Source organism: Narcine bancroftii, chromosome 5 (assembly GCF_036971445.1).
Source record: "Narcine bancroftii isolate sNarBan1 chromosome 5, sNarBan1.hap1, whole genome shotgun sequence".
Taxonomy (NCBI): Eukaryota; Metazoa; Chordata; class Chondrichthyes; order Torpediniformes; family Narcinidae; genus Narcine; species Narcine bancroftii.
The window spans coordinates 92,168,291-92,184,996 of record NC_091473.1 but is presented as its reverse complement, the minus strand read 5'-3'; the positions used below and the strand labels follow the sequence as shown (position 1 = coordinate 92,184,996).

Sequence of the window (16,706 nt, the reverse complement as noted above, 5' to 3'; positions counted from 1 at the left end):
CATGCTGCTGGGACTTGAGAGCTTGAGTTGAGGGTGAGGTTAGATAGGCTGGCTCTTCTCTAGAAAGTAGGTGGCTGAGAGGAGACATGATAGAAGTTTATAAGAAAACAGGATAAACAACTCAAACTAGAGGGTGCAGGCTTAAGATGAGAAGGAATACCTGTGTGTAACTTTTTCTACTCAGAGGATGGTCTGTATTTGGATCAAGCTGCCAGAGGAAACTGAGGAAGCAGGTACAATTTTGACATTTTAAAAATGCATTTGGAGATTCTAAGGGCTTAGAACAGTGGTTCCCAACCTTTTCCTTCCCACTCACATTCCACTTTAAGTATTCTCTATGTAATTGGTGCTCTGTGATTAGTAAGGGATTGCTTAAGGTGGTATGTGAGTGGGAAGAAAAAGGTTGGCTTAGAAGGATATGGACCAAATGTAAGCAAATGGGACTGGTCTAGAATGCCAACTTGGTCAGCCGGTCTTAAGGGCCTCTATAAAATTGTAATTATGCATAATTGAGATGTTGAACACCAGTTGGCAGAAAACAAGATGTAGTTATAATCAGAATACTAATTCATTCTCCTGCTCATTCATAGTTTCAGTCCTGAATTAATGAGACAAATCCCTAAAAGGGGAAAAAAGGGCCATCCTTTGGTTAGATTTGCATCTTCTTTCCCATGAAGACTTTGTACTTACCAAAATTGGGTCCTCGTGATCCACGTTCTTCTCGAGAACCAATCACATTAGCAAAGCTCACATTATAATTGGGTCTATTTTGTGGAGATGACTGGGGTACTGGTTGCTGGGACTTCGACTGTTTCGCTTGAGGCTGCTGCCACGCAGATGAACCTTGTTGCCAACCAAATCCTGCATTTTGTTGCCAAGAACCTCCTCCTATTGGTTGAGGGGATTGCTTCTGTGGAGATGCCACTGGTTGAAATGATCCTCCTGATGTTCCAGTAGGTGTGGTAGGTTTGCTTGAAAATGACGAACCACCTATTTTTAGATTGCATTCAACATTTAAACATTAAAAAGAGTTTCCAATAAAGTTGCTAGTGGTTATACATAAAACAAAAAGTTAAAAATAAAAATGCAGGAGACAATTTCAGCTTCACAATGAATTTACTCATCGGAAATGTAAACATTGACCAAGGCACCAAATTCAGACATGGCAACATTCTCTCCAAGTTCAGTTGACCTTGCAAATTCCTCTAAAATATGGGGTCCGGTAACCAAATTGGAAAGTTACTGCACTGTAAGTCAACCAACTTTCAAATGCAATCATGATTACAGGATCATATCTTACAGAAAACATGAGACTGCTCTATCACAGTTCCTGGCTTTGTTTTCTATCAACAGGACATATCTACCAAGAGGTGTCAGAGGAGTACCAGACAGTCAGAAGGTGAGTAGTCAGGGGAACCCTCGGCATCATTTCCAGAACCCATGAACTGCCATGGCACTGAGTCAAGGACAGGCAACAAAATCTCCTCCTGATTATCAGCTACTGTGCTTTATTCAATCAGTACTCCATGTTGAAAAGCTCTTGGAAGACAGAAGCAAGAATGTACCCTTTGTTGGGGGGTGGTGGTTTGGGGCACTTCAGTGTCCATCACCAAGACCGGTTTGGTTGCACCACCAACAGTTGAATCACAAAAGACACAAATGCCAGAATGAATCTGCAGATCACTACAATCAACATATTAGAAGATTTTTTTTTTAATGTATAGAGTTAACCTTTCAGACCCATGACCTTTCCAATGTTCCTACAGCATTGAAGTTCAGTATCATTCAAAACAAAACAGTCAATGTTGCAGATAACCATCTTAAACCTGCAGGTTGTCCCCCAAATCATACCCCATTTTGATCTGGATACATGTTTCCATTCCTCCAATGTTTCTGGATCCCAAATCTAGATCATCCCGTCCAAAAGGACTTTCAACAGAAGGTCTGTAGACGTTCATGGAAGTGGCATAACACAATATTTCAGGGTAATCAAGAATGGGTAATAATTGGCATCAATGTTGCTACTGAATAGCTAGATCTGATTTATATTTTACAATAGAGATGGACTTTTCTTTCCTCTCAAATACAAATAGTGGTGTTATTCAATTTCCAATTTAATGAAATATTTCTCAAAAACCTGTTAATCTGTAACTACAGGCTTCATATAAAAACTCGCACATGATGTATACACTTATTGTTTCCTCATCAATGGCCTAGACTGATTTTTTCAAATCTATTTCCTTTATATTGTGAAGTAATTTAGCTATTTTCAAATAAGATTCTTAATTTTTTTAAAAATTCTGATTCCAGATGTTATGCTTCATAAAGGTTTACAGATCACCACCAAAAAAAGTTTGCATTATATCACAAGCTTCTCCCAAGATAAATTTCTTTTTCTCAAACTGAGGATGAAATTACAAGTGGGACCCAAATTTATATTTGTGAACCCATTTTGCTAGAATATTTGCATGTCAACATTAGAATTCACCTCTAACATAAATAAGCATGTATGAACAAATGCTCTGCAAGGGAAATATTGGCCTAACATACCCAGCATAAAACCACTAAAAATTCCAGCAGATGGGGATTTATTATTTGCTAATATATTATTGTTCACTGGTTGATTCTCTAAAATATTGAAACAAGGTTTGTAAAATATTGAAGAAATAATATTTTTAGGGAAATGGTTCAACTTATGAAAAAAATTCTTTAGAACTGCTATTTCCACCAATGTAAATTTGTGAAGATCAAGATTTTGTTCCATCTTCAATCTCATATTATTGCTATTATCTCAAGAGATTCAAGTTTGCTGACTCTAGGTCTTACGCCGGAGACCGTAACAAGGACACCCATGTCAGATTCCAATTTATTGACTATAGCTTCACCATGTTCCAACCAAGCTCAACTCTAAACTTTTGGAGCCAAGTCTCAATGCCTACCCTCCACCTCTCTACGACTCTAAAACTAGATAAAGGATAAGTACGATCTGCTTGAGGAAACATCTCAGTTTTAAACATGTTATGGTATTCATCTCTTTATTACATCAAAGTTTCAAATTTTGATTCAGTTGCCTTTTGTTACAATTAATGAAAAATATTTATATGAACGATGATTAATCTCAGTTTCGTATAAAATGTATGTTATTGTCACTCCTTGTCGAATAATGCACTGCTTCATTTAACTTTTTTTTAAAAAAACTGCAGATTCTATTAGATCTAAAGGAGCTTCAAAAGCACTTTACTTCCTTCATAAATCTTTTTTGAATAAAAGAGTGAATGCTATAGTTTCAGACCATAGTTTCATGTCTTTACTTGCAGAAATACAAATAATTTGAATATGCTACACAATGTGGCATTGCATTGCTTTTATTAGCAATCATACACACAAAATTCAAGTCATCTATATTATGCTGAGAGGTGATTCTCTTAGCACAATGCAATTATAGTATATAGACTTTCAAGCACTCCCTCCAGGCTGCATTGAAACTAGTTTCCAACCTAACTCGCCTAAAAATGAACTTCAAATGAAAAAATTAATAGAAAGTTATCTCAAGTTAATTACTGATACTAAACAAGTTTGGAAAGTGAAAGATTATTAAACGAACACCTGCTATGATGTTCTTACCACCACTCTCACAATGCAGAAGTTCAGGATTCATGTGTGCATTGCTTCATTATAGTCTTATCACTAATATAAAGTTAAAAGATTGTTTTGCTCTCCTTATACAGGATTCATCTGCATAATTATTGGGCATAATTACATAGGAACATTCACTCCTTCTTTTTGACGAGCAAGTTCAGCACTCTCACTGGAAACAGATTCTCAACGGTGATTAATGTCACAGCCTAAATCTCAAGAAATTTGCTGTCTTCAACCAGTCATAAACTTGTCACAAGTCTTCATTCAATAAGACATCAAGTGCCACATTAAATGCATGTTTTTCTTTTTCTTCCAGTGCTCTCTTTTGTAGTTGCTTCAACCACATCCAATTGCCTTCCCCCAATCACTTCTCCTCAATTCCGGACCTCGTTAAAACCTCTGACTAAACCTTTGGTCATCTAGCCCATCCACACACGTAGTGAAAATTTAATTCTTCAGCTCAATATTTACTTTCCTCAAGTTTCCCAAGAATCATCTTGAAACAGTTTTCTATATGAAGGCATTATTTAACAGCTTTACCCTGTTACCACAGGTATGGTGCTCCATCATCTCCACAAAGTTATTCGAGCTAGCAGAACTGACCTGCTAAATTGGCACCAAGTGCACCCAAGTCTGCAAAGGGATCCAGAGTCTGTGGCTTAGATTGGCGAGTAGGGGTACTATGTATTGAGCTCGTGGGACTGGAGTTGGCTGACTTGCTCACTCCAATGACTCCTCCTGTTTAGAAAAGATGAAAACAAAATGGAAAAACTCACTCACTCAGATCTATTCATTAAAGAAATGCATAGTCCTTTAAAACCTCATCTGCCACCACTAACATACACCAAGTTTTTCCCCCCCCCACAAAGAACAAGTCAATAAACTGCTCCCAATTCTAAGCCAATAACTTGGATATTTTTAACGATTATTACAGTCTTTGTCATTTTAAAGATCTGCTTTGTAAAAACCATGAAGCTCGGAATACATCAGAGATCATAAGTCATTTGATATGCTACTGTTCATGATTTTTGAGGATCATGCTTTTAACTAGTCCAGCCACCTTGTTTGGCAGGAACCATCTTGCTCCCATTGACCAGAATGAGTAAATACAATCAAATGCAAAATAGTAGTTTTTTTCCCCCAAATCATCTTCTGCGCATTGATTTCTATGACTTTATTTCCCCTTGACCAATTTTTCCAAAATTTTAAGCAAACATATTATGACTCCTGAGTAATTAATATCCAAAATTTTTGTGATTGCCAGTAATCCTAAACTTTGACATTATACTCCAATATTCCAAAACTCTATTTGTGGAGTACAGTGAAACATTGACAACACAATTCTTTATAGCAATATTGCCTGAACACTCAAATTTAAATAAAGGTTTTGGGTTATTCTTTTTAAGTAACCAATATTAATATTTAATCTCTCCTAATATTACTACTGTGATGCCTGGTTGCAGGTAGAAGTGTATCGTTCAATTCCCAAAGTACATAAAATCACTGTTACAACACTCCCTGATGCACATTTTTATTTCTCAGACTAGAGTATTTTGCAATGTATGAGAAGTGCTGTGCTGTGGATACCTGCCTAGAAGCAACCATATTTAAGGGACCACAACTTTCATCTCATACATCCAGACCCCAGAGACTTGCATACCAACAGAGCAGTGTAAATTTCATCAATGTTCTACACTCTTTTCTATTTAAAAATATTTACAATTTAGTGAAAAAATTTAAAAAGGGGCTACGAGGTTGTCATATTGTTTCAAACCAAACCGACACACTACAAAAATCTACTGTCCTTGCCCATTGATGCAATTCCAATACCATAGCAATTCAACTGGGACTTAATGACCTTCTTTTTGGAATAGAATTAAGGAACTTTTAGAAGTTTTACTTAAATTTAAAATTTTGCTTGATCCCATGGTATTTCTATTGGGTTATATTAAAAAATTGAGTTTGGAATTAAAATAAGATGAGTCTCAAATTGCTTTTTTTGAGATTGACGTTAGCCGTGGCCAGAAAATGTTTGGCAATTACTTGGAAAAATGAGACTGATTTGAATATTCAACAGTGACATTCAGAAATGAGGTCTTGTATTCCATTGGAAAAAATAACATATAATTTACATAACAATTATCCTTTCTTTGTTAAAGTTTGGAGTCCGTATAAGAGATATATGGGTTTGAATTTGTAGTCTTTTTTTTCACCACAGTTGTTGGGGGTTGCACTAAACCATAGCAATAGTTGATGGTCGTTATGCAAGTTGATCTCCTCTTCTTTCGGTTGGTATAGATTAGAGGGGGATTTGGAAGGTTAAGGTTTGGGGGGCAGGGGATTATATGGGAAAAATATTATGTATTTTGATTGTATAATTTATTTTGATTATTTTGATTAATAAATAAAATTGGAAAAAAAAATGGGCTTCTAATGTATTATTGTAAACTCCACCCCTGACATTCGAGGGGAATAACATCACTTTGCAATCCTGTCATTAACATACTTGGGCTAGGTCATTTTTGATCAAAGATGCAAATGGACCACAGGAAGAGATCAAAGGCAGGATTCACTCCAGCAGGTCATTGGAAAATATTTTCATCATCCACAAGACACAAGTCAGCAGTGCAATGGAATACTTTCTACTTGGCTGAACAAGTGTAGCCCCTAGCAGCACAAGAAATGTTCAATGCCATCCATGACACTTAAGTTTTAGTGTTCTGATTTAAATGTCTCTGTAACTTGAAATTGCAGAAGCCTAAGAATAACTCAAATATTTGCAAGACCAGCTGTAGATTTAAGATAAAGTAAGGAAAATGTTGAATCTCCAGAATGTTTGATATATTACAGCAAGAGGAATGGCATATTACTACAACAGAACCCAAAGACAGAAAAATCCCTTTTTTTTTGTTGTTTTGTAACAGAGGCTGTTGGCAACAGAACCATCAAATACATTTGTGAATGGAATGCTTTGTTTAACCTGAGGAAGCCATTCTGGTTGCCCAGGCCGCTGAACCAGCAGCTGCGTTTGAGGATCCCATGCTCCATCCACTCATTAGATCTTGCTGAACAGAGACTGCTGGAGTACATGGCAGGCCAGGGGAGATTCTACCTAAGTAAAGGAAACATTTAACAGCCTATTATACAACAGTTCCTTTTACAGAATTCTCCAAAGGAAATTTGAAGTACTATTGTGATATTCACCCAAGGGAGTTGGTTAAAATATGGAAAATATACATAAATAGAACCAGGCTTGAAAGAACACCTAACATTACCGCCTATTTAACAAAGATATCAAGGCAGGGATACAAAATGCTACACAAGCACTAAAGCAAAACATGACAGTTGCAGTAAGTCTGAAAAAAAAGCATAAAATGCTGGAAATATCTGCAGCTTCGGCATCATGAGAGTGCTTGAACTCAAACATCATTTTCTCTCTCTCCCCCCAGACACTGCCTGGCTTGGTGTACATTTCCAACATTTTCCAGTTCTGTTTAGTTTCTGGTTCAGGTTAATATCTACTTTTTTCACTCAAAATTGAACCAGGGAAATTATATTACCTATTGTAGTCAACAGACCTGCATACTTACTGTGTTCAGAGGAAAATCTAATAAACCAAGTTGATCCTTGTCCAGATAAAAAGGAAATAACCAATATAGGAAATGTGAAATAGCAGCAGCTTTAAAGTAAGCTGTATGGTTCAGAAATGGGTCATTCAGCCCTTCATGTCCATACTGACCTTTGAGCTCATCTATAGAAATGGCATTTGCTCACATTAACAATAGATGCTTTGCCTTGTCAATTTAAGATTGTCTGAATGCCTCAAAGTTATTGCATCTGTTTCACCACTTTCTCTGGAGGCAATGATTTCATAAACACGTCTTATCAGGCATCGATACATAATTTTAGTTGTCAATTAAATCTCCTCTCTGCTTCCTTTGTTTCAAATCACTCTGATAATTTATTGTGGCACAGTGACTGCAATCCTAGCTCAATACTGACCTCCAGTGGTGACTGTGGAGTTTGCTTGCTTGCTCTCCCTGAGATCAAGGGTTTACTCCAAATGTTCTAGTTTTCTCCCACATCACAAAGACAGTGAGGCTGGACTTCAGATTGGCATTTAATATGATAATTCCCCAGAGGCTAGTAGAGAATCTGTCCTCGCTAGGACTCAAACACCCCTCTTTGTAACAGGATTCTGGACTTCCTAACAGAAAGACTGTCCAGGTCGGCAGCAGAAAGTTGAATACTCTCACACTGAGCACTGGAGCACCTTAGGGCTGTGGGCTGTGTGCTCAGTCCACTCTTATTGACACTACTGATCCACAACTCCAATAGAGTCATCAAGTTTGCAGATGACAAAACTGTAATTGGCCTTATCAGCAACAAGGAGTCATCCTGTGAGATGGTGCAAGAGTAACAATCCGAGTCTCAACGTGGACATGATAAAGGAGATGATTGTGGACTTCAGGAGGACCAGGAACCACCCTCCACTACACATTAACAACTCGGTAGTGGAGAGAGTACCAAGTTCCTCAGAGTACACATAACAAGCGACCTATCCTGGACACACCACATTCTTCACTCGTCAGGAAAATGTAATAGCACTTCCTGAGAAGACTCAGGAAGACAAGGCTACCAGCCACCATCCTGTCAACTTTCTAAAGGAGCTCTATCAAGAGTGCCATGGTCAGCTCCTAACTGTTGCTACAGTTGCTATAGAGAATTAGATTGGAGGTCAATGCACAGGAAGACAAGAGCAGCAGACAGGGTCACTGACATCTCCCTCCCTTCCATCAACGTGATCTACTTGAATCGCTGCCTGAGAGGGTGCACAAAATCACTGAGGGCTCCTACCACCCTGCAGACTGCATCTTTCAGCAACTCTAATCAGGAAAGAGATGAGGGAGTATCAGGGCTAGTACTGCCAGGCTGAGAAACTTCTCCCCATGGGCAATGAGACTGCTGAATGATTAATGAACTGCTCACACTAACACTCCACTATTTATTAAACAATATATATATTTTTTTTTATAGACAGTACATAGGTTTTGTCTGGTTGTGTGTTTGCATATTTTTGCACCCGAGGACTGAAGAATGCCGTATCTTCGGGTTGTACTTGTATAACCAGATGATAATAAGCTTGAACTTGACAGATCCCTGGGGTGCAAGGGGGCTGGTGCTCATGGTGTAAGGGTTAAAATGAATTGTAATCATGTATTTTGCACCTATTCGTTGTTACGGTTGAATCCTGGATTCAAGTTGTGATCTGTGTTTTGTCAGTCAACCCTAATTATTGGAATGATAGGGCATCACAAGTTTTTGAAACATTTCCAGGCCAGGATGGGCAGAACAGAGAGAGGAAAAAAAAACACAAGAATTCTCTGTCCTGATGATGTGGAGCAATTCCTTCTTGGTAGATATCAAGGTCACTGAATTGGATTCAATTATTCACCTGACGGGACGACCAATGCACACCAATATTCCCATCTGAAAAATCACAACAGGTTTAACTGCAGGACAACAAATACCTGCAGAATGATTCTTCAATGCAAACCCTACACTCAAGGGGCAGGGAATCTAAAATCTACTTGCATGCAAGTACAATATATTTTTCTTCTTATTTTAAATTAAAAATACATGTTCTTAACATTATCATACATTTACATTATAAGGTGACCTTGTATACAGATGAAATGTTTTATAGAACATGGAGCACAGTACAGGCCCTTCAGCTCTTAATGTTGAGCTGGCCTATATATTTCAACCAAACAAAACTAAACCCTTCCTATCTCATAACCCTTTATTTTTCTTTCATCCATGTACCCAAGAGTCTCTTAAATGCCCCCTAATGTTTCAGGCTCTAACACTACCCCTAGCAAGCAATTCCAAGCCCCCACAACTCTATGCAAAAAAGACAATACCCTTGATGCCTCCCCTAAACTTTCCTCTCTTCATTTTGTACAGAACCATTGTAGCACAGAAGCAATGGAGAGAAAATTGATGTAATAATTAAGGAGTTAATTTTAGTTACAGTTGATACATTACCACTTACCCATGTTGAAAGGATCACCAGCAGCACTGAGTGGTGTTGGAGATGGTGTCCTAGCAGTTTGCAGGAATGGCTCTGCCTGCCCAACTGGAGAACCTGCACCACTCCGACTGAGAAAAATACCAAGTAAATCTTGACTGTTTTGGTTGGCTTGAGAATCAAATGGATCAAATATTGTTCCTACGATTAACAAAATAATTAATTCAAGTTAATATTTAGAACTGGCAACTTTTCAGTAACTCTTAAAAACACCAGGCACATTATTGATCTATCCCACACAACCATGCAACCCACTAATATTTATGTTGAAATGATGTTTAAATGAGAGTAGTCTTGTTTTTTGTGGTTAAGCTAAAATTATTGATCATATTTACTTTTGGGCTGTCAGGTACATTCATAGATTAATTTAAAACAGAAATCTTCACATCATGCCTGATAACATTACAGAATCACACAGTTCAATAAACAATTAAAACAAATACTTTTGTTATATAGTATGAACTCAAATCTTTAAGCAAACAGAATAGTTTTTTTTTTGGGGGGGGGTTTCCAAGACCTTGCTAATATAACTCCAAGTGGTCTCTTTTAACATGGAAACATTCTGATTTATGCTATTATTGCTTCATCAGTTTGTAAAGGTAACAGCAACTTGGAAAATAAAATGGCATTAAAATCATTCTAAAGGTCATTCTTAGCGCCCTGCTCTACTCACTTTACACCTTTGATTGGCCCAGAAATAACAACACCATTGACAAATTCGCTGATGATACCACAGTACTGGATTATATAAAAAGGGTCAATGAGTCAGCGTACAGGAGGGAGATTGAAAACTTGGCTGAATAGTGCACCAACAACAACCTCACTCTCAATGTCACCAAATCTAAGGAGGTGATTGTTGACTTCAGGAAGGGAAAACCAAAAGTGTTTGTTTGGGAGGGTCAGATGTAGAGAGGGTGAGCAAATGCAAGTTCTTGGGCATCACCATCTCAGAGGATCTTTCTTGAGCCAACACATTAATGTCTTCGTGAAGAAAGCACGTCAGGGCCTCTACTTCCTTACGAGTTTGCAGAGGTTTGGTATAACATCGGAAACTCTGGCAAATTTCTACAGAGGTGTGGTGGAAAGTGTGCTGACTGGCAGCATCACAGTCTGGTATTGGGACACCAATACCCCTGTGTGTAAAGCTCTGCAAAGGGTAGTGGACACAGCCCAGGACACCACAGGCAAATACCTTCCCACCATCGAGAACATCTACAGGGAACGCTGCCGTTGGAGAGCAGCAGCAATCATGAAAAATCCTCACCACTCAGCCCTGTTCTCGCTGCTGCCATCAGGAAAGAGGTATGGGTGCCACAAGACTCGCACCACCAGGTTCAGGAGTAGTTGCTACCCCTCCACCATCAGAGTCCTTGACGACAAACTCAATCAGGGACTCTTACTTTTGCATTTTATTGTTTGATTTTTTTTCTCTTCTCTGCATTGCACAGTCAGTTGTTTTTATTTACATGTGCATATTGTGTACAGTATTTTTTGGAAGACCAATAAATGGTCATTTCTGTCTGGCATTCAGAAAAGAGAATCTCAGGGTTGTATGTAATCTCACGTTATGTACTGACAATAAAGCTGAAATATCACAGGCAAAAAAAAAATCATTCTAAAGGTCACTTAAAGATTCAGGGTAGTGGGTTCAACAGATAAAATTTAGATATCTTTATGATGTTTGAAGAGAAACCACTTACTGATCAATGATTATGTTATTAATTACTTCCAGAAGAGTATGATTGAACAGACGGGCTCATTTGCAGTAAGCTAAGATTTGAGGTTGGTTCCTCCCAAAAAGAGTTTGCAACTTTGTGAACTATTGATATCCCAATCCACAGAAACAAAATTAGCTATGTCTACTACACTTCAAAATATTCAACATAATTACAAAACTTGTTAATCTTTCTTAGGAATGTAAATGCAGACTGTTGAAAATGTGTGCAGACTTGTTGAACAAGGAGAACTACAACTACAAGTACACTCCATAGCTCTCAATCATTTCAGTTTGAATGTATTACCCTTGTGAATTGGTCCACTGAATTGAAAATCAATCTTACACATTCTTGAATGCTGAAAGGTTGCAATCTTCATAAATGTCCATGTCAAACATCACCAAATCGTGAGGAAAAAAAATCCAACAATTTGTAATTCAAGAAATTCCAATGCTGATCTGTAGGTTTGTATTGTGAAGGATCGTGGCTGTCACATGACAGCACTGCTCACTACTTGTTCGGAAGACACACCACCTGCCAATCAAGGTTTGGCCTGGTCCCACCCAATACACCTTTCTATTGACCAATTTAAATTCTTTTGTACTTGGCTTAACCTTGCTGGCACTGAGGCAGTGTCTCCCTGCTGGGCTGGACTCTCCAGCCCGCCTCTACTTGGCCTTGGGCTGTTGTAATCAGATTAACCTTGCTGGTACCAAGCAACTGGTTCCTTGTGAATGGCCTTGCCTGGCCTGGTTCACCACCCCCCCCCCCCCCCCACTCCCCCAGCAATATAAAGGGCACCACATGTGCTTAGTTCTTTCTCTTTTCCATCTTGGGACCACCCTGCTTCACTCCAGGCCTAGAAGTGTGGAAGGATGCTGGAGAAATTGTTGGTAATGTGTGCACTCTGATGGGATTGGGAGCGTGCTTAATTAGGGTCCCTAGAAGCATAGAGTCATACCTGCACTGAGTCAAGGGATGGCAGGTATCATTGGTTTTCCCTTGATTATTTTTATGTACCCAGTTGAGTGTGCTTCATGTGTGTGCTTCAACCCCGCTGCGATTTTCCCACATTCATTATTAATTGTTAGCGTGCTTTATTGCCAATCTGTCTTTTCCCCACGCTCACTATAAATTGTGTGCATACATGTTTTATTGCCGCTACTACTTTCCTATGTTTGTTATAAATTGTATATTGATCAGACTTTTCCCACAGCTGCTGTAAATTGTGCACATTGCCCCTGTTGCCATTTTCCCACATTCGCCTTCTGTAAATAAAATGCTGTACTATCAAAACTATGTCCAAAGTCCTTTCCTTTGAGACCTACCAAGTCTGTTTCCTCACTTACAACAAGTTCTTTCAATATTGCACAATGGTGGGGGAGGGAGGAGATTGGATGATTGTGGTGAATCAACACTGGCTTTCCAAGTTATATTTAGGTTGCCACTCAAATGGTACAAAATGTCCTTGGGTAACAAACAAATTTCATTTTGCAATGCCCACAAGTTCATTTTCTCCACAAATCATAACATTCACACAAATCCCTCTAAACAAGACCACAAGGCACAAGAGCAGAAATAGGCTATTCAACTCATTGTATCTGCCCTGCCATTTATTCATGAGCTGATCCATTTTCCCTCAACCCCACTGTCCAGCCCTCTTCCATAATCTTTGATGCCCTGGCTAATCAAGAACCTGCCAATCACTGCTTTAAATATACCCAAAGACCTTGCCTCCACAACCACCTGTGGCAACAAATTCCCCAGATTTACCACTCTCTGGCTGAGGAAATTCTTCCTGTGTGAAGCAATACTCTGCAATCTTGAAGTTGTGCCCTCTTGTCCTTGACTCTTGTGAAGTTAAGGTTTAAACTGTGTTAAAATATATCACCTTTATACTTGTGCAACTAATGACACTTGCAATTGCTATGCTCGGGACCTGCTGTTTTGACATCCCAGGAAGGGAAATACTTGGTTCATTGCCTTATTCATTGACTGACAGATGTAATGATTCTAAAATTGAGAATTATTGGACTCCAAACTTCAAGAGAAAATGACTTTTTAAATTTAAATTTATTTAAAATTTAGACCAATAACATGGCAACAGACAATTTCAGCCCACAAGTCTGTGCCACGCAATTTACACCTATACCCCCAGTACGTTTCCCCTGGGGGAGACCCACGCAGACATGGTGGGGGGGGGAAACCTATCAACTCCTTTCAGACAGTGCGGGATTCAAACCCCGGTCCCGATCAATGGCTCTGTAAAGGCATTATGCTAATTGCCATACCAACTGTGCCACCCTACTGATACATTTCTAACTGCCTAAGATAATGTTCAAGACCAGCTGCACACTTGTTTGATACTGAATATAAAGATCTCTGTCTTGTTACTCTCGACACACTTGGGTCTGGAGTCCCAAACTTTTATTTGATTTCCTATGCTCAATTGTGAAATCTGCATGCAGGAGAACAAAACTCCAATAGGATTGACAAGCAAGATTTTCTGGGATCAAAAGAACCCAAGACAGATAAGGAAGAACAAACAAAAGGAGGAAGGGGAGAAACAACTCGGTACATTGTACATTTTAGTTTCCTTGAATGTGATATTATGGGAACTTGATAGAATGTAGAGTCCTCTCTCTCATAGTCAATGGCTGTCAGATGTGATGGCATGTCTTTTTCGAGAAAAAAATTAAATGTTCCACGACTACAATGGATTCTAACTTTCTTTTTCTTTGGGGTCCTATTCAATTGTTATTATCAGTAGTGGACTCCTCAACTTGGCCAGCAGCCCTCATCGGGTGGGTTTAATTCTTAGTTTAGAATTTGTTTTCTCTTTTTCTTTTTTCCAATAATAACATGGGTTCATATGTACCTTGTTCATTGTTATTTGATATTTGGAACTCATTATTAATTTACTTTATCATTATTATCCTATGTACCTATGGACGTATTTTGCATTTGTTAAAACCAATAGAAAGATTGAAAAAGATTGTATGTCGGGGTGTCCACAATTCAGACATGTGTAACCTGGGGCAGTCTGTGATTACAAATTTAGAGGTTCTCTGCATACCTGATGGCATTACATGCTCCCAAACAAATGCTTATTGCCTTCATTCATTTCAATTTAAACTAATGATGAGGTCTGGGGAAAACTGTACCAAACAGGAAAATAAATATTCCCCCCCCACCCATAAAAACAAGTTGGAGAGAGTACATTTGGCAAGCGTGTATCATTATATAATCAGTGAGATCAGATATCAAGTAACATAACACTGCATACCAACGAAAAATTAAATGGAACAAAACGCTAGCTCACAAAATTAAAATACCACAGCTTTCCACATCCAGAGAACCTTTTCTGATTGAAGGCCTGTGACCAGTGATTGCCACTAGTGCTGGGTCTGCTGGTGTTTGTTATCCATATTAACTATTTGGATGGAACTGTTGTAAACGTGATTAATAAAATTGCAGATGACCCCTAAATTACTGGTATCGTGGACAGGAAGGAAATAGAAGTTTATAACAGGATCTCGATCAGCTGGTTGGGTGGGGCAAGGAGTGGCAAATGGAATTTAACTCTGGCTAGTGTTAGACCCTACACTTCAGTAGTCAAACCAGAGTACAGCTTGCACACTAAACAGCAGGGCTCTGGAGATAACAAAGTGGCAAATGTAGCACTTGGCCTGTTTGCCTTCACCAAGTAGGGTATTCAGATTCAGATTATTATTGTCAGAGTACATACATGACATCACATACAACCCTAAGATTCCTTTTTCCTGCAGGCACAGCAGAATTACCACTAATTGGTAGTGCAAAAAAATTGTACACAGCGTAAACATGTAAACAAATAAAAGCTGTAAAGAGATAACAAATATAAACAAACTGACTGTGCTATACAGAGAGAACAAAGGAAAAAAAATCAATAAAATGCATAAGAGTCCTTAAATGAGTCCATGATTGAGTTTGTCGTGAGGAGTTCAGTACAAACTTAGGGACATTACAATACAGCTGTACAAGACATTAGTGAGACCGCACTTAGAATACAATGTTCAATTCCACCTAAGGACGACGATAAATTTGGAAGATGTGCTGTGGAGATTTACAAGGATGTTGTAGGGACTGGAGGGCATGAGCTATTGGGTGAGGCCAAGGGTCTTTATTCTCTAGAGCACAGAAGGCTTTGGGAAGACCTGCTAGAGGTCCCTAAAATCCATGAGGGCATGGATAAAGTGAATGTTCCAGGGTAGACAACTCTAGTACCAGAGATTTAAGGTGAGAGGAGAGATTTGAGAGGCCCTGAGAGGAAACGCAAGTGTAGTCCATGTCTACAACAAGCTGCCAGAAGAAGCTATAGAAACAATTACAATTCTGTTTAAAAGATATGAGGTGAGGAAGAGTAAGGATATAGTGGACGATATGCAAGCTAACAGAACAAGCTCAAAATGTCAAATTCCCCAGCATGGGCCTATCCATGCTCTATGACTTGATGACTAATCAGAAAGATCGTACACAATACAATGACAACTGTTAAAGTGCTTAATCTGGAACCAAATTGTAAAGATTAATTGATAGCAATACATCTGTATTTGTTTTTACATTCGTTAATTATATTGAGTTACCAATTTAGCCATGTGATTTAACACTAATCTAATCTAATAATGAGCAGGAAAGGGCTTTGGCAAATACTAGAGCGCCTCGGGTGCCCCCCAAAGTTCCTCAACATGGTTATCCAACTGCACGAAAACCAACAAGGTCGGGTCAGATACAGCAATGAGCTCTCTGAACCCTTCTCCATTAACAATGGCGTGAAGCAAGGCTGCGTTCTCGCACCAACCCTCTTTTCAATCTTCTTCAGCATGATGCTGAACCAAGCCATGAAAGACCCCAACTATGAAGACGCTGTTTACATCCGGTACCGCACGGATGGCAGTCTCTTCAATCTGAGGCGCCTGCAAGCTCACACCAAGACACAAGAGAAACTTGTCCGTGAACTACTCTTTGCAGACGACGCCGCTTTAGTTGCCCATTCAGAGCCAGCTCTTCAGCGCTTGACATCCTGCTTTGCGGAAACTGCCAAAGTGTTTGGCCTGGAAGTCAGCCTGAAGAAAACTGAGGTCCTCCATCAGCCAGCTCCCCACCATGACTACCAGCCTCCCCACATCTCCATCGGGCACACAAAACTCAAAACGATCAACCAGTTTACCTTTCTCGGCTGCACCATTTCATCAGATGCAAGGATCGACAATGAGATAGAC

At 39.1% G+C, this 16,706-nt stretch overlaps 1 protein-coding gene across 4 annotated transcripts in view; it reads right to left on the bottom strand.

The window, feature by feature from the left end:
- The window catches only part of dnajc6 (DnaJ (Hsp40) homolog, subfamily C, member 6), a 134,490-nt gene that overhangs the window by 14,726 nt on the left and 103,058 nt on the right, over positions 1-16,706 (bottom strand). For all 4 annotated transcript variants that reach the window (XM_069938350.1, XM_069938347.1, XM_069938349.1 and 1 more), the window contains 4 exons: positions 9,695-9,871; positions 6,620-6,751; positions 4,243-4,377; positions 691-990 (listed from right to left, as the gene is read on the bottom strand). In XM_069938350.1, the coding sequence (XP_069794451.1) occupies positions 691-990; positions 4,243-4,377; positions 6,620-6,751; positions 9,695-9,871 (744 nt within the window). The remainder of the gene's footprint in view (positions 1-690; positions 991-4,242; positions 4,378-6,619; positions 6,752-9,694; positions 9,872-16,706) is intronic.